Source organism: Falco cherrug, chromosome 12 (assembly GCF_023634085.1).
Source record: "Falco cherrug isolate bFalChe1 chromosome 12, bFalChe1.pri, whole genome shotgun sequence".
NCBI classification, from domain to species: Eukaryota; Metazoa; Chordata; class Aves; order Falconiformes; family Falconidae; genus Falco; species Falco cherrug.
In genome coordinates, this window is record NC_073708.1 from 34,120,585 (window position 1) to 34,148,312 (window position 27,728).

The 27,728-nt window shown below is 37.1% G+C and overlaps 1 protein-coding gene across 6 annotated transcripts in view; it reads left to right on the forward strand.

Annotated features, from left to right (window-relative positions):
- The window catches only part of LRRC7 (leucine rich repeat containing 7), a 183,742-nt gene that overhangs the window by 68,924 nt on the left and 87,090 nt on the right, over window positions 1-27,728 (forward strand). For all 6 annotated transcript variants that reach the window (XM_055725249.1, XM_055725243.1, XM_055725244.1 and 3 more), the window contains exons 2-6: window positions 4,271-4,473; window positions 10,280-10,397; window positions 11,309-11,387; window positions 12,127-12,216; window positions 15,207-15,263. In XM_055725249.1, the coding sequence (XP_055581224.1) occupies window positions 4,271-4,473; window positions 10,280-10,397; window positions 11,309-11,387; window positions 12,127-12,216; window positions 15,207-15,263 (547 nt within the window). The remainder of the gene's footprint in view (window positions 1-4,270; window positions 4,474-10,279; window positions 10,398-11,308; window positions 11,388-12,126; window positions 12,217-15,206; window positions 15,264-27,728) is intronic.

A 27,728-nucleotide genomic window follows, 5' to 3' on the forward strand; every position in this document is an offset into this window, starting at 1 on the left:
GTGTATAGCATGTGACATATGGTGAGCAGTAACCTCTAATGTTCAGCTGTGGAGTATTGTATTTCTTTCAGTAGTTTAAATGGGGGAAAGTGCTAAGCACTGGTGTTTCTGTGAGGAAGTAGGAAGACTTTCTGTATCGCTTACAGGGATTAAGGAATTTTGTAAAGCTGCAAGGAGTATGGTGACTCAGCCTCCCAAAGTTGGGAGGATGGCTTTCTGCTGACTCTATTTGACTTGTTTTATTCTCAAGGATCTCAACTCACAATCCTCTTACAGTAAGTAACCATCAGAAAAAAAGAAAAGCTTTATGAAAAAATATGAAGGAATAAAATGTAGGTAAGAAAAGTGTAATTACCAAAGCTGGAGTTAGTCCAGGATAGGAATTAATAATACTGAAATTAATAATGTAATTAAACCATTAGTCCACAGGGCATGAAATTTTACTCCTTTCAGTTGTACCACAGGTCCTTTAATTCCGTACTGGTGCTTTCTGAAATGATTGCAAAGAAAAATGTAAATCCCAGGCAATTTTTTTACAGGTTTTTCAGCATTTTTGTTTGTTTTCTTTTTAATTGCAAAGGGTAAATAATGGAGCAGACTATGGACACATGCAAACCCACTTAATATCAAAATACATTTAAGTTCATACTTCCCCATGGCTGTTCTTCCAGCACATATTCTGTAAGCAGCGGTTTCTGCAGCAGAGTTGCTTCATATTAATTTTTCTCACAAAATCTTAGCAATGCATCATAATTCCGGGTCAAGTCCCTTTCTTATTCCAGTATTGATCTTTTCTTAAATACAGATTGTTCGTCTATCCAAATCACATTCTGGTTTGTTTTGGTTGGATTTTGTCCTGAAGAGGACAGTTCCAATACATAACCAAGTAATCCTGCCAACCTCACGTATCATGAAAATTGAGTCTTATCATAGCTTTTGAGGAAGGCTAAGTAATTAAATCACTTTGGTTTATCCTTTGCATTTTTTTCTTTCTAATCTTTAAAACAATTTTCTATTGAAAAAGAAATCACAGCTATTTTTATGAAGTGCAATAATGGAGATACTTCTGTTTACATAAGCAAAAGAAAAAACTGGTTTTCAAAATGTCTTTGCTGTTGTAATTGCTATTTTTAGTACAGTTCTAGCACTTCACTATTTGTACACTTTCTAGCTTTTCTATTAGACTGTTATTGTTCTGGGTTTCTATTAAAATGAAACGTGGGGTTTGTTTTATGTGTGTGCCTACAGTAGAGGAGAATAATGCAAAGCTAAGTGCTTTTTAATGCCTATGGGGGAAGAATGGTTTTTTGAGTAGTTTTTGAAGTGTATGTCACTGTTCAATTGTTCATTATCTTCAAATGGCTTGAAAAGCTACAAATAATTTGATATTCCAAGGGCATTTATTTTTATTGTGTCGAGGTTTGAAATACGCAGTTGCAAATGCTGCTTCCTATGCTGGAATACAAAGAGGCTGTGCAGCTTGACAGGTAATTTCATTTTTCTTGTGAAGAACATATTCTGTGACCAATGCTTTTAAAGTTTTGATCTGTTTTGATGTTGTACGCTCAAATGAACCGTTTGGGAAGATCCCTGGACCTAAAGATTCACCCTGCTGTGTACAGGGGATGCTTCTTCAGAGGGAAGGGATGGGCCACGCTGCCTTAGCAGAGCTTCCCAGGCAGAAGCACGGCTGGAGGCTGCCTGCCACTGTGTGCTTCACATCCTTTCCCTCTGGCCCCTTCTGCAGCCCTGCTGATGTTCACAGCTTTCCCTCTTGTCATTGCTCTGTCTCTTTTCCTTGCTGCTTTTCATGTGTGAAGGTTTGCGGAAGTCAGCAATTACTGCAACTGTGGATGATCCTCAAGTCAGGTAGAACACAGTGTAAGGTGACTAACTTTAAGTAGCTGTGGCCAAAGCCACTTCCGACATCCAAATACAGACTTTCCGAGACTAGACAAGATGATCGCATGTGGTGTGCTATAGTGATGGGAGCAGGTAACATGGCAATCAGAGGAAACCCTGATCTGAGAGAGAACAGGGAGCATTTCTGGTTTGGTGGGTCTTGGGCAAGTCTCTACTGGACTTGCTTTGGAACACAGCTTTGGGAATTTTCCTGCCTAAAATAAAAAGTGACAAATACAAAATTATTTGAAGTTTGAGGAAATGATAAAAGTAATTTCCTCCCAAATAAGTTTGGAATTGGCCAATATATTTGAAGTTGAAAAGGCAGTAGCCTTATTTCCAGAGGAAAATTAGGGGCAATCTTAAAATAAACATTTCTTTATCACAGGAAATTTTGAGGGCCGATTAAGAATCCGGATCCAGCCACAGTGTTGTGTATGAAACCTGACTGGAGATCTAGTGTTCCCGGTGTCAGGAATTTAAATGTACAACGTTTAAAATCAAAGTTCACAGAGTAAATTTGAGTGGAGTGTAGCATCTTTATTTTTTAGGTGTGTGGCTGTTTGTGTTCTGCAGTGGACTATACCATTGAACTGAAATAAAACTTTTCAGTTTTGTGATTTGTTAGCTTGTAAATGAATTATTTCTTTTTTCATACCTACAAGCGTTCTATTTTTACATTTTCAGAAGTTTATGTACACTATTATGCAGATGTTTTCATTGCATCAGCTGACTGTCATTAAAGATACAACATTACACCCACAAACTTGGCGTCTAGTCAAGCTGAATTACAAAATTACTATACCCTTTTCTCTGTTTTGAGCTTTACCCTTGAGCCAAAATCATCCACATAAAGCCTGTCATTGGCACTGCCAAATGAATAACCAGCTGCACTCTGGTTTCAGTGTTGTTCATTTCAACATCTCAGACTTCTGAGAACATGAATAAACAGTGTTTCTTCTGCTAGTATTTGTGTGCTCATCTCGTTGGGATTACTAGAGGCAGATTAGGTGCTAATAAAATTTAAACAAGGAAAAAAACATTTGAGTATTTTATTACCCTTGAAAATATCAATGTATTACATGATAGGAAAGTCATAGAGATCCATGAATGGAGCATTATGTGATCAATTAAATTATTTTTTTGTCTTAAGTTTACTTACATACAATACGAATTATCTCTACTGATATTTTCCATTAATATATAGTTGCTCTTTCACTGGCACCCTGTGAAAAAGAATCCTGATAAACGTTACTTGGCTTTACTTGGACAAATTTTGTGCATTTTTTTCATAAATGTAACTCAAAACCTTGTTAAATGGTTTAGAGAATGGGAGCTGAAGGTTTAGCCCTTCTTGGCTTTGTGGTAATATTTTTCAGAACAGACTGATTTATCTGTAATCATATTAAAATAACTTCTAAAAATGTCAAAATCTATTCCAGATGTAGAGACTGCTTGACATGTTTTAAATCTGCTTATTGGGTATTCTCTGAATTCAAGAGTAGTAAGTTATTTTTATTCCACTGAAAAATAGTAAGGTACAATTGTGCAAACTGTTACTCATGTGAGTTGGAGGCACTCGTGCAAATTGCATGCGCAAGGAAGATCTGCAGAACTTGGCATCTAGATTAGAAGAAGTTAGGCTGTGGTGGAATTTCCCAGGTGTTTGTTTTACTGCAGTAAAATTAATGGCGTTTCTGCTAAGTCCATTATCTGAGTTTTCAACAGACTTAAGGTAATACAAGAGAAGCAGGAACAACAGGTAAACATACTGGGTTTGGGTTACTTGTGTTCTAGGTTTGTAATAATTAAGTTTACATACCCTTTTCATTGTTCATATGGTTGAAAAGACAGTGAATATACTGCAACAGTAACTGTGGAAGGCTAAGGAACTCTTGATTTCAGAGAAATCGGGTGTAATGCAACAGCATGTTTGTCAGGGAGAAGCAGAACCAAATGAGACTGATTCACTTCTGTGACTCACAGCCCAAACTGAGCAAGGGACCAAAACACGGAGTACAAATGTCATTTTGTACTTTGTCTGGTGAACATGTTTCGTACGTGCAGGATTTACACAGTTAATTTCCATCATTAAAGAATGCAGCAGTTGTGGATGGTCTTGGCATGTTTCCTTTTGTCCCACTGTAGAACAGATGATGTGTTTAGATTGCTTTCTGTGATTACTCTGGCAGTTCTCACTTTTCCATGTTTTGTAGGAAGGTAGAATAAGAAATCCAGAATGGAGACTACAGATATCCCTCAGGAAAAAATTGTATTTAATGGACTGCAATCTTGATGATAATTGTAAAAAAATAGTCCCCAAAATGTTGATAGTTTCAGAAAAATGTTTTTTCCCCTTTTCCTTCAGTATGCTGTTTGGAGATGACAACCAAAAGGAAAATTATCGGCCGCTTGGTGCCCTGCCGGTGTTTTCGCGGTGAAGAAGAAATCGTCTCAGTGTTAGATTACTCTCACTGTGGCCTGCAGCAGGTGCCAAAGGAGGTTTTTAACTTTGAACGGACATTAGAGGAGCTTTACCTAGATGCCAATCAAATTGAAGAGCTACCTAAGGTAATCAGTGTTGTGCCTGTAATACAGATGTCAAAGCTGTGTTCTTAAATGTGTATTCGGCATATGCTTCAGTTCTGAAATAGGGCTTGGTCTTGACCAGGAGACCTGCTTGTTCTGGAAAGAGTGGTGGCTTTTAAATCTAGCGATTCAATTACTTTTTTACAATATTTTTTTCCTGCCCTCTCTGAAGAGCCCAAAGAGCTGAACCACCGTTCTTGCAGATGGTGCTGTGTGGGGAGGAGTAGAACCACCTACTTCTCCTTGCTTCACTACACAAGAACAGGGGCAGCCAATGAAGCTTTAAATTGTGAAATTAACAATTGTTCAAAAGAAGTACTCCTTGGACAACAAGTAATTAGTGTGGCATTTGATACCTTGACCAGGAGTACGCTAGCCTGTGGAGCAGGTGATGTCACATTTGGATCCTCTGTAGCACTGCTTTTAAAAGCAAGCTCTTTGTCAGGATAAGTCGTTTATCCTTATGGGAGAAATGCCAGTGCTGACTGGTATTTTTATAACTGCAAATGAGGTCCTGCAATGAGATTACTTAAGTTATCCTTCCTGTGTAAAACTTCTTTTATAGCACCTTTAAATCTGTTCCTCTGCTGATTAATGTTTACTATAAGGAATTAAAAGTTACTGTAACTTAAGTGTTCTGGAAACAAAAGAGGGCAAGGTAGTGGAAAAACCAATTAATAGTAGGTGCTAGCTACATAATGAAGCATGAAGTAATGTAATCCATTCCTTAATTGAATTTTTCTCAACGATAATGAAAGGTGCTTACAAGTCTGTAATTAAACATCGTTCCACTGTAATCCATTCTTCATCATCTCTCAACATACTTCTTACTTACACTGCCTAGAGACTTTATTTAAATTCTATTTACAAATGTAAAAAACGTACTTTTTCCATTACATGGAGATCTTTTATTCGGATATGATGGTTCATTGCTTAAGATTGCTCACTGTAGAAATTCTCTACAGTTGGTAAGACAGGGTAGCTACAATCTTTTAAGTGTCACAGAAAAACGATATGGAGAAACTGCCTTAACTCTCCTGCTACTAGAAAGGACAGCAGAGAAACAGATACTTTTTCTGTCCCCATAAATATGAAATGGATTGTGGTGAAGGCCATTTTACTGCTAATGAATAACTTCAGGACTGTTTCTCATTTAATAATAAGATACTGTTAACCTTGTATGTTTTAATGCTGCTGAAGAATATATAAAGTGTCTAATTTAGCTAGGGATTTTTGGTCTGTTTGTTTTGGTTCTCTTGAAAGTATGCATCACCATGGTATTCAAACTAAATTGCAGCGCATATTGGAATATCTCAAATATCTCAGGGCACAGAAGAAGAACAATATGCCATAATTATATATGGAAAAACTGAAAGCCAAAGCTAAGGGGTCCAAAATTCTGGAACTGGGATGAAGGTGGTGGTTGTTAGTAACAGTCACAACTGAAATGTGCATGCTAATGACACCTTTGCATTGTATTGTAGTATCATCTGTTTTGTATTTGTTATTTGTGAAACGAAACAGCAGATAAATACGTACGTTTGAGAGATTTAAATGTATAGGGCACTATTTTTCTCATTTTTCTTTGTTATAAATATTTTGAATCAAATATTACGTATTGAAGAAATTCCTTTTATTTGGTCTTAAGTTTCAGTAAATGCATTGTTTAACATAGTCTTGGCCTTGAATAAGAGAAGATTAATGGCAATGTTAATTTGCTTTCTTTATATCATTCATAATTTTTTGTCGTAAGCCTTTATTTATCGTTACCATAAATTAAAGAGTCCAAATAATTTCTTAATCAAATTTTCTGCCTCAAATACTTTTGGCTGCACATCTCTGAACTTTTTTTTTTGCTATTGAATGAATATTCTAGAAGGGAAAATGCCATTGTTTTCTTAAAATGGCACTATATTACTTTAACTTGATCTACCATAGGCAGAACTTTCCTCCGAAAGTGAAATTGTAATGTGAATTCAAATAACTTCTTCCAGAGGAAATTTGTTTTGTCAGTTTTCTGTTATTTACTAAATGTTACATGCCTCTGAAGTTACAGTAGTCTTTTAAAATTTTCTAGGATCATAACAATTGATCATGTTTAAAAATGTAGTAGAAAAAAAGCACAGGTGAAACTGTGTTAAATCCGTATATACCTTAGTTACTTTCACTGCTATATGATACGCTGGAAACCAGCAGATTATTTTGCAGTAAACTGATGTATGAAACTCATTCTGGCTGGGTTTTTAAATATTTTTTACCTTACAGTTGGTGTATCATAATTACTTTTTTTTTCTGCTGTCTTCATTAGAAATGGCTTTCTAGTTCCTAATTTCTGATATTTTTGTTATCTTTTAAGGATTAATAGGTTTGTTATATAACTATTAGTCTCTATTTTCCCCCTAAATCTAGCCAAGTCTTTTATTTGCCTTTGACTTCATTATTATGAGCTGCTGCTGCTGCAAGTATGTCCCTATTTGTATGAGTCAAACGAATCAATGACTAATAAATAGGAGTATCGATTTTGAGGAAGGTGGAGTCACTGGCAATCAGTATCCAGAAAAACATGAATGAGATGAAAATTCTTCCCAGCAGCTTTCCCTTATAAAGTAAAATCTGGACTAATTTTTAATGGACACAGTTAGTTTACTGGATAATGCCTTAGGAAATTCTGTCTCTAACAACAAATTCTAGAAATAGCCACCACTGTGTTTTGCCATCTCATGTGTTGGTAAACTAGGTACCAGTAATTCTAAATATGCTACTGCCATTAGAGGCTACATCTTAATGCTTAATTGTCTCACTGAGAACAAACAATACAACCAATATATAAACAGTGTTGAGGTAATCACTAATGTATAGCTCACATGGATGGGTAGGTATTATAAATTACCTGTGGTTTTCTCCTGCATTGCATTTGCTATGTAAGTTATAGTTTCCATTAAGGGCATTGAATCCTTTTACTAAATCTGCCAATAAGAAATCACATTTCTCTTCTGCAGAGCTGGAAAATGTTATTCCTTTGTAATCCTGACATCGAATTCCCCCAATATGTTAGCCAATCTCTTTCACAGTTATGCCTATGGAAATTAAAGAGCAGAAATTTCATGTTGTTGTTCTCTAGTGGCCCTGGAAGCCAACAACCTCTATTGCTGTGTAGTCAAGAACTTGAAATATGCAGAATAATAGCCCATTGTGGTGACTCAGATCACAGCAGCTATTAGCACCACTTGCTTTCCAGTCTGAAAGGAATAAAAGTAGTATATGGACGTACAGTATGATGGTTACAACAAAACTGTGATGGCAACACCATAAAGCACTAGCAACTGAGAAAGACACCTTTTGAAAATGCAGTGGGTAAAAATAAATGAGCCATTTTGGGCATACATACCTTTATTCATACACTTGTATTATTTCTGATACAACAGTACATCGTAAAATTACTCCAGAGGGAATATTTTTTTTATTAGGCTTCTTCATTCACCAGTTCAAAAGCCTTGTAGCTGTTCAGATATTGTCAGAACTTTAAGTTCCAAGCCTTTCTTAGCTTTTAAAATATTTCTGCAGGGGAATGGCTGGGAACATGCACTGGGGATTTCATTTTCCAGGTACGGTAGCATAGTATAGTTTGTATATGTACTAAAATTCTGCAGGTTCCCTATGTGGAATGTTATTGTGCTCTACAGCTGCTCTCAGGCAGTGATGTGGCTAGAAATTTCAAGAGCAAACCCCTAGAGCCTATTAATTACATTACTTTCCAGTCTTGTCCAAAATGATGCACTTCCTTAAAAAACAGAGAAAGCAGGCACTCTCAGATGCATTGCAAAGGAATTCCTCGTTCTCTGGAGAGAGATTTCCCTTTATTAACATTGTCTGCAAGCAGAAGTGTGTACTCCAAATTGTCTTCCAGGGTGTGCAGTAATTATTCTGGCTGTTCCTGTAAATGAGGTGGGGAAGCACAGGCCCTGAACGGTTCTGCTTGTTCCTGATACCGGGGCTGTGGCAGCGCGTTGTGCTGCTCTGCCTGCCGCTGGCCTCGCTGGTGAGTGGCAGGGAGGGGGCTGCTGTGCAGTCCTGGGAATTAACAAGGGTGTTTCATGAAAGAGGAAATTGAAAGAAACTCTGAATACAAAGGTATTTTGAAAAGTGGCTTTCGCTAAAAAGGCCCTTTCGTATTTGGTGCCAGTTGATAGTGATTGTGTTGTGGTGCTTTCATTCTGAGCATTTTTTTATTCGTGTGATGCACTCTCAATTTTCTGAAAACAGATTATGCTGAAGAAAAAGCAGAATTTTTCTAAGGGGTTACGATAGAAGGTTTCAGCAGAAAAATGTGGTTTCAAAATGATCTAAAATTTACTTGAAGTACCAGGTCCGCATTTGCACACCACTTGTGTGTTGATTTTCTCCTCTCCAGATACTTGGCTGAGTTTTTCGTCTGGGCAATCAAACGATTATGCATTCTCAAATAGCCTGTACATGGGTATACAGATTTTATTTTGATGTAGAAGTCTGAAAGACAGACTACATTCAGTGTAAACATAGCACTAATATTTGAAAAACCTTTCTGAGAAGCCTGCAAAGAAGGTTGTTCTCTGGAACCTGCTGAATCTTGTCCTGGGGTTTGGTGAATTCATATTTGCAGAAAGTTCTGCAGCATTTGGTAATTTATAACTCTTGAAAAGAGTGAAGTTTTTAAAGCCTGCAGCCAGGAAGGGAGTAGTGATAAGCAGGTCTTACCTGCAGTGTGGTGTGACCGGCAGTGCAGGAGTGGTTGGTACTGGGGGCTGGAGGCAGCTGCACTGATGCTGCGCTGTGTGCACAACCCAGAGTTGGTACCACCGAGATGGGTACCATGTGCCACCCTTCGCTGCTACTCTTGGCAGTCACTTTTCCACAGCACTGTCACTGGGGAACATGGAGTGCGGCAAGAAATAAGCCAAGCAATTATATTTCATTCTCCTCTCCCTCGTGCTGGACTTGAAGAAGCTATAAGCTACTCTATCTAAAAAATACACCTGTTTGTTCTTCACGTATGGCACCTCTGACCTTGTTATGCAGTGTACCTAAATGTGAAATTGTGATTCATGATTGCTTTCTCTTAGTGTGGTTGCTTTATAAATTTCTACGTGTGTAAGGTGGTGTATGAGATCGTCATATTTCCTGAGGAAAGCAGCCGTGTTATATAGGTGCTTTCAACGTGATTTATTGATTACTTCAGGTTGAAAGGAGGATTTGTTTTTGCAGTGGAAATTCTGACATTTTATAAAATTTGAATTTGAATTAAAAATTAGAATAGAGTCCTGAATTTGGGCGGGTATTTAAAGAACATATCATTTTGATAACGTCAAAGCATTTTGTTTCTTGAAAATAACAAATTTCTTCTGCATGCAGTCAAAATATTTTTAAATCATCATGAAATTAAAATCAAATATTTTAATTGACCAAAATCCAGAAAAAAATTTCAATTGATATGACAGATATGAAATACCATGTACCTACAAGTTGTTGATCGCAATGAGTTTACAGTTTTTGACAGAAAGCTATTTTTGAGCATTCCTGCTACCAATCAACTCTTTTGGTTATTCTTGTCAACTGTGTATAAGCTGTGTTTGTGATGCTGAGCAGCCTGTAAGAATGTCTTCTCAAGTAATGGCTTTTCAAAATAGTTTTTGATTAATGAATTCTTATGTAGCAAATGTAGTTTTGTGGTATTTGTTGCTTCTGTATATAAATAATGATCCCAAACTGATCTTTTTCCTGAAACACTGTAAAGTGTTTTTTTATGTTACAGCAACTGTTCAACTGTCAAGCTTTACGCAAACTGAGTATACCAGACAATGACCTTTCAAGTCTGCCAACCACTATTGCTAGTTTAGTTAATCTCAAAGAACTTGATATCAGTAAAAACGGTAAGAGATCAAAAGTATAAATATTTTAAAGAATTGTAATGAATATGAAAATAATGAAGTTTTAATTATTTATGAGTAATGAACTTGTGTTCTAGAAAATTTGCTTTTTTTCTAGATTATGTACTATTTTCCTGTCTGGCACTTTTGAGATGTCTGGGTAGCTATCTACCTCATTTACTTTTCTCAGGGGCTGGGGCGGGGGAAAGTTTGCTTTAACATAGTATGTGGTGATGACTTGTGACCGATAAACATTGGCAATAGGAGTGGGAGACCATTTTTCAGTGCACTTATGAACCACTCCCCTTTCCAAAGTGGCTTTCGACTTACTGGGCTCTCGTGTAGTTTATTTAAGCATATAAGGCTGCAGGTAAATAACTACCAGGATTTATATAGGCAGTGCCTAATTTGCTGATGTGCATTTCCAAATTATGCATTTACATATTTATGTGCCTAAAATCCTTCACGTACCTGTACTTAAGTTTCTTTTGCTTGGAAAATGAGGCTTAGGCACTCTTGAAAAATGTGAAGAATTTCTGATCTGTATATGCCTAGAGACTCTCAGGATTCTATGTATGTTCTCCGGAGAAGAGAGGGAGACAAAGAAGAAAAAGATAAGCAATTCAGAAAGAAATGTAAGGCACAAATATCAGTGCAAATGACATCACTATCTAACTCGAGAAGATTATATAAATCAAGCATTAGCAAAATAGTTTTAGTACAAGGCATATTATCTGTTCTGATGTTTTTATTTTGTGCTTAAGTATCATCTTTTAGACTGTATTACTAAAATCTATGTATCCTTCCTGTTATAGCTTAAATCTGATCTTAAAATGCTAAATGAACTCATTTATGAACAAAACAAGTTCGGTTTTTATGTGTGTATTTCAATATTTTCTTTCAATATTTTTTAGGAATTCAAGACTTCCCAGAAAATATTAAATGTTGTAAGTGTTTAACAATTATTGAAGCCAGTGTCAATCCAGTCTCTAAGTGAGTATCAGTAACTTGTGTTTGCATACCACAAATGCAGAAAACTTACACAAAGTGAACTAAAATTTAAAGGCATTGTATCAAGTCATTTGCAGGATTGATGTAAATTTATTTTTAATTGTTTTAAATCCAGGGTTGATGTATCTATGAAGAGATTTGTGTAACAAATGTGGTGTCTGTCTTTCCACATAGTAAAGAAAGTGTTGGCAAAGCAATCTGATGCAGCCTTTTAAATACAGGGGCAGGTGCTTTGTGTATTTGGGAAGTAAGCCATGCTGCACCCTCACATGCCATAATCTCTTGGTTGGGACTTTGGCAACCCTTATTCCTTCAAAAAGCTTGCAATAATAGTAGCAAAAAAACCCTCTGTGTTGTAATTCCATGATTTATAAAAAGGATTGAAGGAGATCAAAGGATGAAATTTCACTGTTTAATTTAAAAAAAAAAAAAAGAGGGAGAAAGAAAAAAACCACCTTTGGCTTAAAACCCTCAGCTAGGAAGGGAGAAAAGGCTGATGTAACTTGAATGTGCCAGGCATTTGCATATCACGTGGTTATAGCAACATGAAAAATATGAGAATGGGCAAAAATGTTGTCTGTTAATAAGTTTGTTCGTCTTGAGAATTTGCGTAGAAAAAGAAGGTGAGAGAGAAAGTGATCTTTCTCTTTCTAAATATACATTGTTATTATTTCCATAGCAACTTTGGTGTGAGCATTAAGCTTTTAACCGTTTTTTTTAGGCTGCCAGATGGCTTCACACAACTTCTAAATTTGACCCAGCTCTATCTAAATGATGCCTTTTTGGAGTTTCTTCCAGCTAACTTTGGAAGGTAAGAATTAGTCATCAAAGCACATTGCTGTCTCATATAAACCCAGTTTAGGTTTTAAGGTACCATTTTAAAGCTGTATTCCTTTTAAAAATGAAATAAAGCAAAACAAAGAAACCAGAGATTTTGGCTGCTCAGCCCTGTTTTGATGAATTATTGTTGTTAGAGAGAATGTTATGTCAGCAAGAATTTTATGATGAAGTGATGCAGTTTGGTGGTTTAGGGAAAAGGTGAGAAGAAATAGAAATTGAAGAAGAGGCTGGTCCTTGATCAAATGTGTTATTAAATTGTGGCAAGGGCAGAAAATAACAATATGGTTGTTGAAAAATGAACAGAAAGAAGAAGTGTTGTGAGTCAGAAGGGAAGAAAGAAATGACTGAGCATGGTGGAGTAACCAAAGGAAAAATGTTGAACAAGAGAGAAGGTTCAAAAGATGGCAGAACAGAAAGGATGTAGAATGAGTGTAAAAATAAGTACAGTAGAAACCGAGCCAAAAAGTGTTAGATATGGACAAAGCAGAGGTGAGGGGAAATCAAAGTTAACACAATTTGCCATGGCCATTTAAGAGGGCAGTAGAAGCTGATGGATCCTTAACACTGCACGGGTCTGGCAGAAATGTCAAGTTTATTTCACCTCTGTTGTACTGGTGAGGGAATGGGCAGCTTTTCTGCCCTCAGATTGTCCCAGTGGGCAAATAGCTCAGGAGACAAAGGATTAATAGAGAAAATAGACGGTAGTGGTACAGAATTCACTTAGTATTACTTTTTTACTGGTCCATCCAGCTACCCGTATGTGTGTTTTTTGTTTAACTGGGAACATGAACTCAGCACTCCAAAATTAATACTGAGGTGACATAATTTGTGTTGGAAATTATATTGGTATGCTCAGTCACTGAGAAATAGAAAGTGCTGCTTTATCAGCACTCAGTTGATGGGCCTGTCACTGACCCAGATCTGAGTCTGGGCTTTACGCTGGAATACTTTTTAGAAAATCCTAGTTGAAGGAGGAGGAAGAAAAATTGTCATTGTTTGCATTTGAAGAGTGTTTGGAGTATCAGAGTAAATCCTAAGACTGCGTACTTCTGCAGTTTGGACTCAGATGTTATGTTCAAATGTCAAGGAAAAGTAACTGTATGAAATACCCTGCAATTTGTCAGATGTGCAGGGTTTATACTCATTATGCTCTTCCAAAGCCTTGCTGGTACTTTGTCTAATAATCTTTGTCACTCAAGGACATGTCTAGTATTCTAAATCTTTTAGCAGAAAGCACTAACTTTTCTTTTACAAATGCCTATTTTATCTATATGAAATTACAGTAGTTCTTTTATTATTATTTTGCTTCAATATATTATCTATTTTGTATCTTGCATTTACAAATCCTGGTCTTGTTTCTGAAGCTTCCCCCATTAGCATACAGAGATTGCTCTGGGGTTTTTTGGGGGGTTTTGTTTTGTTTTTTTTAATACTAGCCACACGTAGCTCTTCACCTGTATACCCCTTATTGCTCTTCTCCATGTTTTAGTGCTTTCTTTTTATCTTCTGGTACATTAATATTCAGTTAGTCTGTTACAGTCTCATTTAGCCATGTGAATAGAGTCAGGAACAGAATCTACCTGAGCATCATGTAAACGTCTCTCCACATTTCTCATTCTTTTTACTCCTGGTTAAGCACAACTGCAGGACTTGAAATGTTTTCAGCCTTATTTGGTAGGAAAGAGATAAAATCATAGTCTTCTAGAAGAGCATATTATTGGGAAGCTTGAGGTTCCATGAAACAGAAAACTGGTGTGCTGGATCAAGAACTAAAGCTTTATTTAATTTTTTTCAAATTTTTCTCATAGATACAGACACATGCTTATACTTGTGGCACTAAAGGACCTGGAATGTAGAGACAGAGTTAATATTAAGAGCAGTATTAATGAAATTGTTGAAACTCACCATAAAGTTCCTCAATAAAGTTCTTTCACATTTAGAAACTATGTTATCAGCCTAGAAGCTTTAATAATACGATATCTCTGTTTAGAGATGATACAATTACAAATTACCTCTCCGTTTCACATAAGCCTTGAACAATCCTGGGCACGGTCAGCTCGTGCATTGATTGTACCTCCAAAAAACAGTTGATTTGATACCCCAGATTTTCTGTGAGTGGAGTTGTTCAATTTAAGATAAAGAGGAAAGGACCTTGTCCATCCTTCTGATTTTATATCCTTTCCCTTTTTCCTCCCCACATTGATTATATTTTGAGATTAAAGGACCAGCAAAAGGATGACATGAATCAAAATCCTTTTATGTTTATCAAATTACCTTCCTAGGCAATATGGGTAATTGGACAATACTGCCCCAAATTCTGGAACTCTTAAGACATTAGTTTCTTAATTTCTTATCTGATGTATCCTTCCTCTGTCCTATTATTCAAATTCATGAAATTTATTGCTGTGGCTTAAATAATATTGCCAGTTGGAGTTTACACAATGATGCGGAATTGTGAAGTACTATTGTATATAGGTTCTAATTCATGCTAACGCTTAAGAACGTGTCCTACTTCTGTTTAAAATACAGTAAATTAAACAGAGATCTGTTCTGCAGTATTGGTCTGCCTGTCTGGAGTCATAGAATTCAGTGCTCAAAAAATGCAAAAGAAAGTTGTGAACTAAATAGCAGTTGCTTTTTATCCCTCAGTAGGTTTGGCAATGTTTGATAGAGATGAACTTTTTCTATGTTTTCCATGTTTAATAATTAATAAAGATAGTTTAGAATTACTGTGAAAACCTGCTGTATGTCACAGTTCTTCAGAAGCTATCTTTACATGAAGCTATTACATTCTGAATACCATTTGTACCGTATTCAGCCCCACAATAAGTGGACATCTTACTATTGTGCATTAAGTTGACTTTTTCCCCCCTGTTGTTGAAGTCAGTAGTTTCAAATCATTCTTATAGATTCCAGAAATAATTTGTTGAATTAACTAATTATTTTCTATCATATTTCTAGACTTGTCAAATTGCGAATTTTGGAGTTAAGAGAAAATCACTTGAAAACTCTACCAAAGTAAGTGATTGAATATTTACCTAAGTCTCTTCCACCTGAAATCTCCAAAAGTGCAGAACATGTTTATAGTTAGTAATGTAGTGGTGTCATTTCTGTTAAGAGTTATTTTTTCCATGGTTTAAAAAAAATTTACTGAAGGTTTTTAGCAAAATGCAAACATATAATTGAAGATGGAGACATATATTAGTTGACTGTAACTCAATATCCAAAAGCTGTAATGTGACATTTTGAAAGAAGACATGTAAACAAAATTGGAAGACAACATACGAGATAACCCTGCGCAGTGATTATGTGGCAGTATTTTCCTCATGAATAATCAAATGTATTGAAAACATACTCAGTGTAACCTCAGTAGAACAATCTCCCTATATGATCTGTACAGAAGCTAAATGTATTTGATGGTTTACAATACTATTTAGAAACCTGCATCATCAGAATATTGCAGAAATGTCATTTTGGTAGTGTTTCTTGGTACTATTTACCAGAAAAGTAAGTTGCTATAATTTGACTAGCATCTAAATGATATTTTGAAAAAGAAACAGTAAAGAAGTGAAAAAAATCTATACACTTACAATGGTAAATATAGCAAGCTGCGCTGCGTAAAGCAAAGAATATGTTTTTGTATTCAGATCAGCATCATATATTTTCTGCAACAGGGATCCTAACCAATGAAAAAATATTGATGGATTTGGGGATTGTTAGAAATAAGGGTTGTATGTCTCCATTATAAGTGAGACTTAACAGTGGTGGCAATGGATTGTGTGTATTAAATGTTGCTAATACAGAATTGCATATTATTCAGCTCATGTAAAAAGGGCACCTTTTTTAGCAAACGTGCATTTATCAAAATCTCCTACACAGGCATTTTGCCTATAATGGGGTATGGTGACATTTTCACTACTTCCTGTGGGCTTTCATACACAGCACTCTCCTTTTTTAAAGGAAAGCTATGTTTTGTGTTAAAGGCAATATTCTTTATATCAGTTGAAAACACTTTTTTGTATAAACTTTCTATTTCCTGGATTCTGAGTTACATTTAATATTAAGAAATAATGGTAAAAAAGTGTCAATCTGCTACCAAAGTGTTTATCTGCATTTAAAAATTAGACCTGTTCGGGACAGCAGATCTGCAGCCTTTGAGATATGTATTATCGGAAAGGCTATATAGCTGCTGTAGTATATCCGTGTTATCCAGACTATCTCTTAAACATCATTCTATTTTAGAAGGGAATTGCATGGCCTTTGCATGCTTGTTGGAATAAATGGGGGGCGTGTGCGCGCTAGGACTGAAGGATCGGAATGCCACAGCAGAATGATTTTGATCAGACAGTAGTTCTATATTTCTAGTCTAATTCTAATCCCACTAAAGTTGATAATAGAGTTGTTACTGAACTCAGTGGGAGCAAGATTGGGATTGTGTGCTGTTGTTATTAATAATTTTTTTATTTATTTTTTTTCTGTGATACGTGGTGTTTAACAGGCAAATTTTGACAAGTTTGGCAGGTGACTGTTTGATTGCCAAAGATTCATACCTAAGTGTAGTAGCCTCTGGTTTCAGTAGCACTAAGCTTAAGGTGGCTGAGTGTGACTTTTCCCACTGCATGATTCTGACAGTAAGGAGGTTCTTTGGTTCTTGTAACCAAGGGAAACATTATTTGTAGGCGTGTTTGTTCTCTGCTCTTTGCTGTAGCAGAAGGCTTTGCTATATACTACCGAGAGAAGCTGGAAATAAAAGGTTTTGCTTAGGCAAATGCTATCCTTAAAACTATGAGATTGAAGGGGCAGCTGTGTCATGAAATGAAGTAAGAGGAAGAAAGCTGACAAGGTCATTTTTGCATCAACTGGGATGAAAATGGGAGTTCTGTGCATTTCTGGGCTTCTTCGTCCTCTGCAAGCAAAAAAAAGTGCACAGTGTGATGGAAAGAAATTAACCCATATTACAGAGCATTAATTTAGAGGATATACAGCCTCCTTTCTTGTTAGGGTGAATTTGACCTCTTTTCTGAAAAGACAGTACCTACTAGTCTAAAGCAACATGACTGCATACTGGAGTGGGCCTAGGAAGATGGGGGCTGAGCGTGGGAGGTTGTAGGAGGAGAGTGGTAAGGCTGGGGGTGACTACAGGCATGGTAATGTGGCAGGCAGAGCTAAAGCAGTATCTGGCTGTCGCTTGGGCTTTACAGGGAACAGAAGGTTAAATAACAGACTTTTATTCTCTTAGCCAGTTAGAGAAGGAAAATTGTGACAAGAAAACTGTGTCTACAATAGGACCATCTGCAGTTAGGAAGATAAATGCAGTATATATATATAAATCAGAATGTATTTTACAAACTAGTTGCAAAAAAGTGATGCAGGTCTTTCAGGTACAGTCTTAAAGGCTTGCTTTCTTTTCCTACATTTTTTAGCTATGTCATGAATAAGGTAACCTGATTATATTGGTAGTTTGTCCAGTAGTTCTAGTGTAAGAAAAAACAGGAAAAGGAAGGCAAATAAATAAGGCTGTTAAATAGATGTGAAATGCACTGTGAGACTGTTTTAAGTAACTTCTGCTGAGTAGTATTATCGTGTTAAGTGCAACTTAAAAGATGTTGAACAAGAAGTTACCAAAAGCAGATCATATTTTTTCATCTGTTCTGTGCTATAAAATAGAAGTATAAAGGATTTTTAAAGAAAACATTTGGCATTTTGGCATAAACAGTGCTTTGTGTTTACCATAGCTCTAATTTTGCAGTATTTCATGCTAAATCAGAAGGCAAGAATGTTGTAAAATGTACCCATAGTAACTGAACACAAAATGTTTTAACATTATTTACAGAAATATCAGATGAAGTAAATCCTAACTACAGCTGGCTGAAAGGTAGCACTCTAACCAAGACATAGATCTCCAAAGTGTCCCTCTTTAATACTTCTTGTATTAAAAAATGAGAGCTTCCCTTTGTTGAATTTGTGACATAATTTTAAGGCATCTAGAACATGTCCAAACATATCACTGTATTCCCAGACACTTTCCTGATAGAAAATTGGTGAAGCATGGTTCGTAAATAGTTTTGAAGATTATTCTGATTTTTTCTGACAAGCATACCAAACCTTTTAAACAATGTTGTCTTGCTGTATCGTACTGGGCTGGAAACGTACGTTGATCTTGAAATGAAAATGTTGCAGGATGTCCCTATTTTCTGTCAGCAGTACTTTCTCTTCAGAAAATACTATTAGGCTTACAAATATTTTAAACATACTGAAAATATTTGTATGTTTAATCTGTAGATCTTCACAATACTGTTTTATAAAATTAGTAATTTATTTTTCTCTTAATACTGTTTTATAAAATTAGTAATTTATTTTCTCTTGTATATGGTTTGATTAAAGATTATTATTGATACTAGTTTCCAGGATCTTTTGAGCATTTAGAAATATTTGGAAATCTTGGCCAGTATTGCAAATAATTTCCAGTATTTTATTAAAGCTTTAATGTGTGCAATAAAAATAGAAAAATGTGGGGTTTTCTCTTGAATTTCTGTTAAATGTTTCAGAGCATTTGTGAGATTCTGGCCAAGTTTCTTACATTATAACAATGTTACCACCTAGATCCACAGGGTTGTCTTTTGGCTTGAAAAAACAACTAAGATAATTTTTATTATTCTGTTTGGATAAAAGTGTACATCATCTTTACTCACTGTAACAACATGTGATATTACTGTCTAATAGCTCAGGATGGTGTTTTTTAGACCACAGCTCTCAATAGCTCTGTGGCGTTCTGCTCAGCAATACTCCGCCGCTGAACAGCTGTTTGATGCCACAGGCGGGGCGTTCCAATTGCTGGTGCTGTTTTCAGTCATTTTGCACCCAAACTTGAAGCAGTTAAAATCAGTGGACAGATTCCTGTTAGCTTCAGTGGGTTTTGAGTGAGGAAGTTTATGCTTCGGTGTTTCATTATTCTGTGTTGGAGTACTTCCTTAGAGTGGAGAGATGTAATTCCCAGTTTCTATAGTGCTGAATAAGACTGCAGTTCAACCTGGATGCGAAGATATGGGAAAAGAGGAGGTCTGCCAAGGTAGGAACCACTTAGAGAGCTGTGCTGGGAGACTGGCAAGTCCCACAGGTCCCACCAAGGGTCCGTCTTGCCCTCTGTCCCTTTTGTGGCAGTGATCAACACTTAACTGGCAACATCTGAGTGACTTGGTAGCTGTAGAAAACTTTCCGTTAACATCCTTTTCTGTGCCATTTATGAACAAACTAACCAGCATGTGCCCCAGCCCAGAGCCTGACTATCGGCAGCTCCTCCTCCTTCACCCACTCATTTAAAATTGGTATTTTTTCCAGTCTTTGGTCATTTATTTATCCATGTAAAGACCCTCTTTGATCACATAGCTGCTTAGGTTAAGAACTTTCAGTGAAGGACCTTTGCACACATCTCTTGGAAATGAAGATAGACTTTATTGTCCAGCTCTTTTGTAGTGTTGGCTCTTTCAAAAGACTCCAAAAATATTTTGAGTCATCCCTACTAATCACAAAAACTGTGTTGAATTTCCTCAGCGTGTTGTATTTGTCTTCATATCACCTTATTCTATTGCTTAAAAGAGTTTCTGTTAATTTGTCTGCTACATTTGTCAAAGTCACTGTCTGCAGTTTCATAGGCTTATCCTGGAATGATTTAAAAATTACTGTGATGTTAGTTACACGCTTCCCAGTCATCTAGCGCTGCAGCACTGTGCAAGAGGTTTTGTGTGTCTGTTATGTGTGTTGTCTGAGCTCTTAACAGCGCGTAAGCTTTGCAGCATGGGAGCCTGCCCAAAGTTTGAATACAAATGCAGCAAATTAATTTAGGTTTTCTGCTCTGACCTTTTTTTCTGAGCATTCCTTTTTTATCTTTTCCATAGATTCTGGCAGGGTTCCTGCTCCTGAGGGGCCTGAAGAAAGATTTATTATTACTTTTAATGCCTTTTTTTCAAATATTTCTGAAGATATTTTTTGGCCTTTTACAGTTAACCATTCTTTTTTATTGTCCTTATTTGGACGTGTTTTTGTCTTTTTTAAAGGCTATCTTCTAAGTCTCCTGTATTTTCTACTTTGCCATGTTGGCTTTGGATTTTCTCAGGTCCTTTTGACAGATGATTTTGTATTGCTCTAAGTGTCTTGGTCTTCTCCCAGCAGCGATTTAGCTTGCTTAGCTGATGCGGAGGACTTCTCATTGTCATTGTTTTCCTTGTACCTGTCCAGAGCCATCCTGAGAAAGGCTGAAGCTACTAAACTCAGAGGCCAGACATTACTCCTGAAGGTCTCCTCATTGTGTGGGTCCAAACCTTTTCCCTGTGTGGGCCCATTACTCACTGTTTGAAGTGGAGAGGGACAGGCTGGCAGACTGGCTGCCACAGTGTGTTGTAGTGCTGGGCCTGTCCATCCAGGTTGCATCTTTAACAGCAGTGAAGTCCATGCTGGCAAGTGGCCTTGATGTGTGCCAAGCACGTGTGGGAGGCTGACTGCTGAGGGGCACAGCGCAGCTCCTGCCGGGGCTGCACCGGGAGGGAAACCGCGGTGAGAGCACCAGTGACACGCTTAAGTGTGCACCTGTACAGACAGCACAGGCAAACCTGCACCAAAAAGAAATTGTTCTGAGCATAAAATCGGGAAGGTAGATATACCCAGTGAGCACCTCCACCTTCCCTTCCTCTTCCTCAACGGTACAAGGCCTGCTTGTTTGTCAGAGTTGTTCAGTATTATCATCCGTGTGCGTTGTTTAGTATTACCTGTGTGGGTGTTGTCAGTGAACATCAGTGGATGTGTCAGCATCTCTGGGTTCAGCGCTATAGCAACCTGGGGTTACAGTTGCACTTTTCATCTGTTGTGTCTAGTGAAACAGAAAACACTGAAAGTTTTTTTTCTCAAGTTTATAAGAAAAAAAATACGTTGAAGTTAGTTGCGCATTTCAGTTGTGTATCAGAGCACATACATATTTACATATGTATGTATACATACAAATGGTTACTGAAGGGATGTAATAAACCTGGTTTCTGGAGGTGCTTTGCCTATACCAGCTCACAGTACAAGGGTTAGCACGCATACCTCCCGGGTGATGATCCCTTACTCTTTTTCTGGAGGCACTCACACCAATCGGGGCAGTGGTAGCTGTGTGGAAGTGCTTCTGCTGTTCCCCCGGCACTGCATGGGGATGCTGTGGTGGGTGCAGCCTTAACCCCCCAAAGTGCCTCTGCCTAGCATATGGCTGCTGGCAGGAACTAGCATTTCTGCTTGCACTGTCCTTGTTCCTCAAGCTGTCAGAGGCCTAAAACCTAAGAACAGGGAGGAGGCTGTTACTGAGAGCGTAACTACTTACCACATACATTTGGCTATTTTAAAATCATGATAATGAACCGGGAGTTACTGAGTTTTCTGATAAATGTTATAAGGTATGTGAGTGTGTGTGCACGTGCACGTGTGTGTGCCTGGCTCGGTGAATTAGGTGTTCACATTCTTGTTCTGGTGTTCCCACTTCATTCCAGATAAACAACTTTCACACCGCTCTCACCCTTTTTGTTTTCTACTCTCTTAATTGTAGCTTCAGCTTATATGGCTTTGTCTCACCTCTGATACAAACAAATCGGAGTGCTGTTTTCCTGTGTGATTGCACAGTGAAGCATTTTTTTATCTGTGGTTAAATAATTAGCCTAGTAGTGTCTGTGTTGATGTTACTAAAGCTGTTTACCCAATACCTTTTGTGCTGGAACTGCGAACTCCAAGGCTTATACTTCGTTATAAGGCTACCTGTTATGAATGGCTATAAATAGTGTATGTTCCTGTAAGAACCACAGAATGGTCTGACAGTGACTTTCTAATTTGTGTGATTAATCCAACCACTCTGTTGCACAGGGTATTTAATAATTTTTTTTGAGGAGTTAGGTAAATTATATAAAATACCATAACATTTTCCCACTGTTCGGTAAGTGGGTTTTAGTGAATGTGTGAGAGTTCAGGCACTGAACACTTGTGTTAACATATAGTCGTATAGAAAGTAAACTTTTTCCAACCATCAGTTTCTGGAAAGTTATTCCAAAGTAGTTGAATGAAAGTTCACAGTGGATACAAATATGGAAGTCATGTTTGTGCTGCCTACACTGTAAAAAACAACTTTTACGTTAAGATGAGTCAACCTTAAATCATACAGCAGCAGCAGCAGCTGTGTTCTGCAGTCAGCCTTTGGGTTTGATTGCTTCAGTTCTGACTGCAGTTCAAGGCCTGCCACCATTTTTCTGGATGTTCAGTTGTAATAAATGTACTGTTAGGCAGTAAGTCTAAATACAGTCTGATGTTCTCCCCAAATAAGTGAAAACCAAGTGTTTGTGTTCAAATTGGATGTAAATCCAGAATATCAAAAAGGTTACGTTGTTACTGCCCTACAAGCAAAGGGCAGCTGGTTAAATCCTAGCATGGTTTTCGCAGTTTTGGGCTTTTTACCCTTTTAAGTGATAAGGCAGTTATATTAGACAGACTTGACATCAGTACAGACTATATTTTCATTTCCATCTTGACTATTTTCCAGGAGTTTGAGTATAAGTTGGTTTGTGTATTAGTAACAAAGACCTATCAAAGACTCATACTCTTGCATTGGTGTTCAAAGGAGCCAGGGTATTCAGGCTGATGAAAGAACCCTCGTAGGAGAGAAGAGAGAGTCAATAAAGCAAAAAATATCTTACAGCGTAATTACAGCAGCATGTTTAGGAAGCAGAGGTATGTAGAGGCTGTATGTAACTGCATTTTATATGCATGTATGTTTATGTAGACAAATATAGTTATATCATGTATATGGTGTAAATATATACACACACTTACATGTACATACACCTATATATGTTGCACACACCTATATATGTTATATAAGCATACATGAGATTATATATATGTATCTGTAGTCAGTCTTTTCATGGACTGGGAACCAACCTAGCAAAAGCAATCCAAAAAAGGAGCAGTAAGTAGGAGGATAGCCGGAATGTCAGTGCTAGAAGAGGGGATGGGGAATGTGCAGCCTATCAGGAGTCCAGGATCATGAGGATCAAGTTTCAGTTTCTTTTGGCTGCTGGGGTCCTATATGCCATGAGGGATGTGACTGCTGGTGTGAGAGAGCCTTCCTTGGCCTGCCCTAGGAAAAGTGCATTCTGACTTTCCACTCCTAAAAAATACTCTGGCCTAGACTAGCTAGTGCACAGTTTAAATCAAGCCTGGATCAAAATTACCCACTTTCCTAATTTTTTTTGCCAAGCATTCTAGAAGCTGTGGCACATATGCAAATCTCAGAGGTGGTTCCCATCGCTTATGTTCATTCCTTTGCTTGTTTGCATGCTGAGGACCTGTGGTTGTGTCAGGACAGCACAGAGTTATTATGGTAATCGGAGTAAATCAGCAATTCTTCAAACAAATTGGGTAACTAAGTTCACAACTTAGCTGGAAAAGGATGTTCTGAGCACATTTCAAATGCAACAACAAAAGCTTTTAATTTATCTAACAGTTGCATTTAAGCCAGGTCTGGTTACTGCTTCTATGGAAGCTCATTAATTTGCATTGAATTTTATGTTTTCTGTGATCAGGCTCTGTCATAAATATTCATTGCTCTTCATAGCAACAAATGTCAGCAGACCTGCCACTCCTAAACTGAATGTTTTGGGACATTCACATCCTGTTGAATTCCTGAGAGCAATCAAGAACGCTTCATACCTCAGGAAAGAATCTGGAAACTACACCTGTGCTATTGCCTGCACCAAGCAGCCAGGCAACCTGCTTATATTTTTAAAAAAAAATCTTTGAGTATATTGAAGTAGTTTAGTGTGATCTTTGCTCTGAGAGGTGTTTGGGCTGAGAAATACACCTTTTCAGGGTTTTGTGGGATTTCTTTCAGTAGACATCTGTAAAATTGAAAAATTGTAGAAACTGCATTTGTAAATGGTGAGTCACTAGTGTCTGAGAAACTGTAGGTGCTGGTAATTGATGAGAAAATACTTGTATTTGTTATACTCTTCCTAATGACTCACTGTTTCCCAACTGAAGCTGTAGCTTCTCATCTCTTCTTTGGTTTTCTTGACAGTAGGTATTACAGCTATTGTTTTTCTGCAGCGCTGTGCTGTTAGGAAATAATGTACAATGGAGACATTACCAAGGGGGATGGGTCCCTAGCAGCTATTGTTAGGGTAAACCAGGGTGGTTTTTTGGTGTTCAGCTGTTGCTCAGGATTAACTTGCCATGTGAACAGTAAAAATTGTAGATCAAGTTTGCAAGAACAACCTCTAAAATTGGAAGAACTATAATACTGAAGACAAGCACAATTAAAAACTGGGTGAAATTTAGTAGGACAGTGTGCAAGGTCATGTACCGAGGGACTAATAAGAATTTATGTTATAAATTAGGAGCTCTTCAATCAGAAGTGATTTTGGGAAAAAAGAAGACAGGAGTGTATTAGTAGGATGTAAAATGTCTATGAGTCATCGCTCTAACAGAGCCATGACAGTGCCAAATGTTCTTTGTCAAAGTATTTTCACTAGAGACAAAGAAGTGTTTGCGACATTGTATAAAAAAAATGAGGGAGACTTCGTCTGGAAAAGCTCCAAATTAAACAAACATCGGGAAGAGCTAAAGAAGGTCCTAATCTGATAGGAACAATAATGAACACAGAGTGTGTTGTATGGATGGACCCTAGAAACAGTGCATTAATTAATGTAAGAAAACAGAAGTTATGGGGAGATATGTTAGTGTTTGTCTCTACGCACACAGTCGAGGTAGGCAACTTGGAAGAGAATGACTTCTTCTGCCTGGTCAAGGGACAGAGTTGAGTGCGGTTAGCAGAGTAACAAATAAGGAGAAGCTGGCTGTGAGAGGTAGGAATGCATAGTTCAGAGTCATCCAAGTATCAGTCATCAGTACCTTCTCCCTCCCACTTTTAAGATTAAAACCCATGACTCCACATTTTGCTGAGCAAAAGCAGCACTTTTGGCTTGGGGTGGGTCTCCGCAGTGCAGATGAGTGGTGGCAGGAGGTGGGGGAAGCACCTGGGCTGCTCCCTGCCCCACAGCAGCTGGAGGAACCGGCTGCGAATGGCCTGGCAAGCTGGGATGCGCATTCGGTCTGCTCTGGCTGGCCAGTCTGACCTCCTCCTGCCACAGACTTCCCATTTTCACCAGAAAATTGTGGAAAGTTTAAATGTAATGGCACGTAAATGGCACATGTCACAGTCCTGTTGGTTCAAATTTGTTGGTGTGTTGCAAAGCAGGTGAGCTCTCTGAATGCAGCAAATTTTGGCGGTTATTAGGTAAACTGGCTGAAATCAACCAGAAATGGTAAGTTTTTATCACAAATTTTATAACTATGTTGTAAGATTCTTTGTGTTGATCAGCACTTTTGATATTTCTTTGAAGATGTTTGCATGCATTGTTCTATTGTTTCTTGGTTTAAACCAGCACATTTCTGATAGATACTTATTTTCCAATTATTTCTGTCTCCTCTGCTTGCAGTTGTTATAGTGCAATCTTCCTGCATTGCCAAAGTATTGCATACCTGTAATTGTACACCTGGTTTGAGTTAGGAATAAAAGGACTTTATGGATTCAATGATGATGATAGGGTAGGGTGGGTTTTTTTTTTCCTTTTGTTAAAATTAGCTGGTTTATATTGATATGTTTCCAGTCTTAAAATGTATACCAATGTTATTCTTGATTTCACATTTTTAGGCTTTGATTGTAATAAAATATAACTGAAAATAGAGGCAATGTTTTAGCTATACAGTCTTATTTCTGAGAATTGCTGCTGATTATGTTTGCTGTCAAAATTTGGACTCTACTTGAAAAAATCAATGTTTAGACTTACCTGTTGTGGGCAATATAATGTCAAACTGGTAATCTGTTTTGCATTTTGCTGCAAGTGTGTCAAATTGTAATGAGTCTTTGGGTTTTCACTGCCACTGTTTACATTACAACCATACATCTGTGCATTCTAGTTCCACAAAAGAGTGGTTCTCAAAAATTCTATGCAACAAAAGCTTCCTGTTTCATATAATATTTAGTATCAATGGTTGAGTATCTTCCTTGATAAACGGCAATGGATAAGGTTTTTTCCAATAATTCAAAAGCACAAAAGGTCAGTCTCATCTAAAATTTGCCATGAAAAATGTTTCATAGAGGAATGTAAACAAGGATGCCATGTATTAAGTTTTTCCTTCTGGATAACAAACAAAAATATTAATTAAATATATATTGTAACAAAAGCTTGGGGCAGGGAGGGACACATAGAGAATTCCATTTTCACCCAAAACAATTTACTTTTATGAAATTTCATAAAATTGATTTTTTTCTGTCTTTTGAATGCCAAGTGTACTTTTATTTTTTCTGTAAATATAATGTGGAATTTTGACATTTTCCTTTGACATTCTTTCTTTTAATTTCTTTTTTTCCCAAAAAAAATTTAGAGATAGACCTGTAGAAAGTAGAAGCTCTATAAAGTGGTGGTGAGGAGTATACAGGTTCTTTCCCCTCCCCCCCCGGGTAATTTATTTATTTATTTTATTTTACACACTGGTTAAATCAAAAATTTGAACGGTGGATTGTTATTTCTTTTATTCTATGGCCAATCACTTAGCAATACTATAATTCTTTCCAATCTGAAAAATAAGCCGGAATATTAAATGCTGCACTGGGAATGCCAAACAATTAATTTCACTGCTAAGCTACCGTGTAGATCTGCCCCAAATTAATGTGCCGGTTACCTGCAACTAAATGTCTATCAAACAAATCGGGCAGAAACAAGTCAAAGTAGTGGAGGTTGTCCTGTTCCTGTTGTAATGTTCATAAATACATTTTTTTTGGAAATTATTTGTAACTCTTATTTATACTGGTTATTAATATCAGTGAGACTGTATAAGGAGACTCAAAGGATCAAGGTTTCTAAGCAGAAAAAAAAAAATTTATATATACATAAAAACTGTATAAAAAGCACAGAGTAATTTGTTTTTAAAACAATATAAGGTGAAGTAGACGATTCTTGGCAGAATACATATAAAATAGTAGTAAAAGTTTTGCAGAGGTTAAATTTGCAAATTGGAAGTATCTAAACGTGTGGAGAGTTAGAACTGTTATGCCATTATGCCCTTCTGTAGCTAAGGCTTTATTCTAGATTGAGAAAGTAAGCAGAATAAAACGGATTAATCACTTCTTGTATAGATACAGTGTATGTGTTGAACACTGACCTTCCACTTAAATAACCATGTTAGTTTAAAAACTAGCATATATCACTTAGAAGCCCGTTTGGTGATGTATCAGAATATTGTTTGAAACACTGTCAGGGAAAGTTATTTTGTCCTTGTTCCCTATTTCAATACCGCTTTGCTTTGGCTTTTTGAGAGAAGTATAAACTCAGCTTCTGCAGTGTTGAAAGACTGCAGATAAAGCCTTCCTTGTTTCTTTAGTTTCACCTCAAAATGAATAAGCCTATAGAG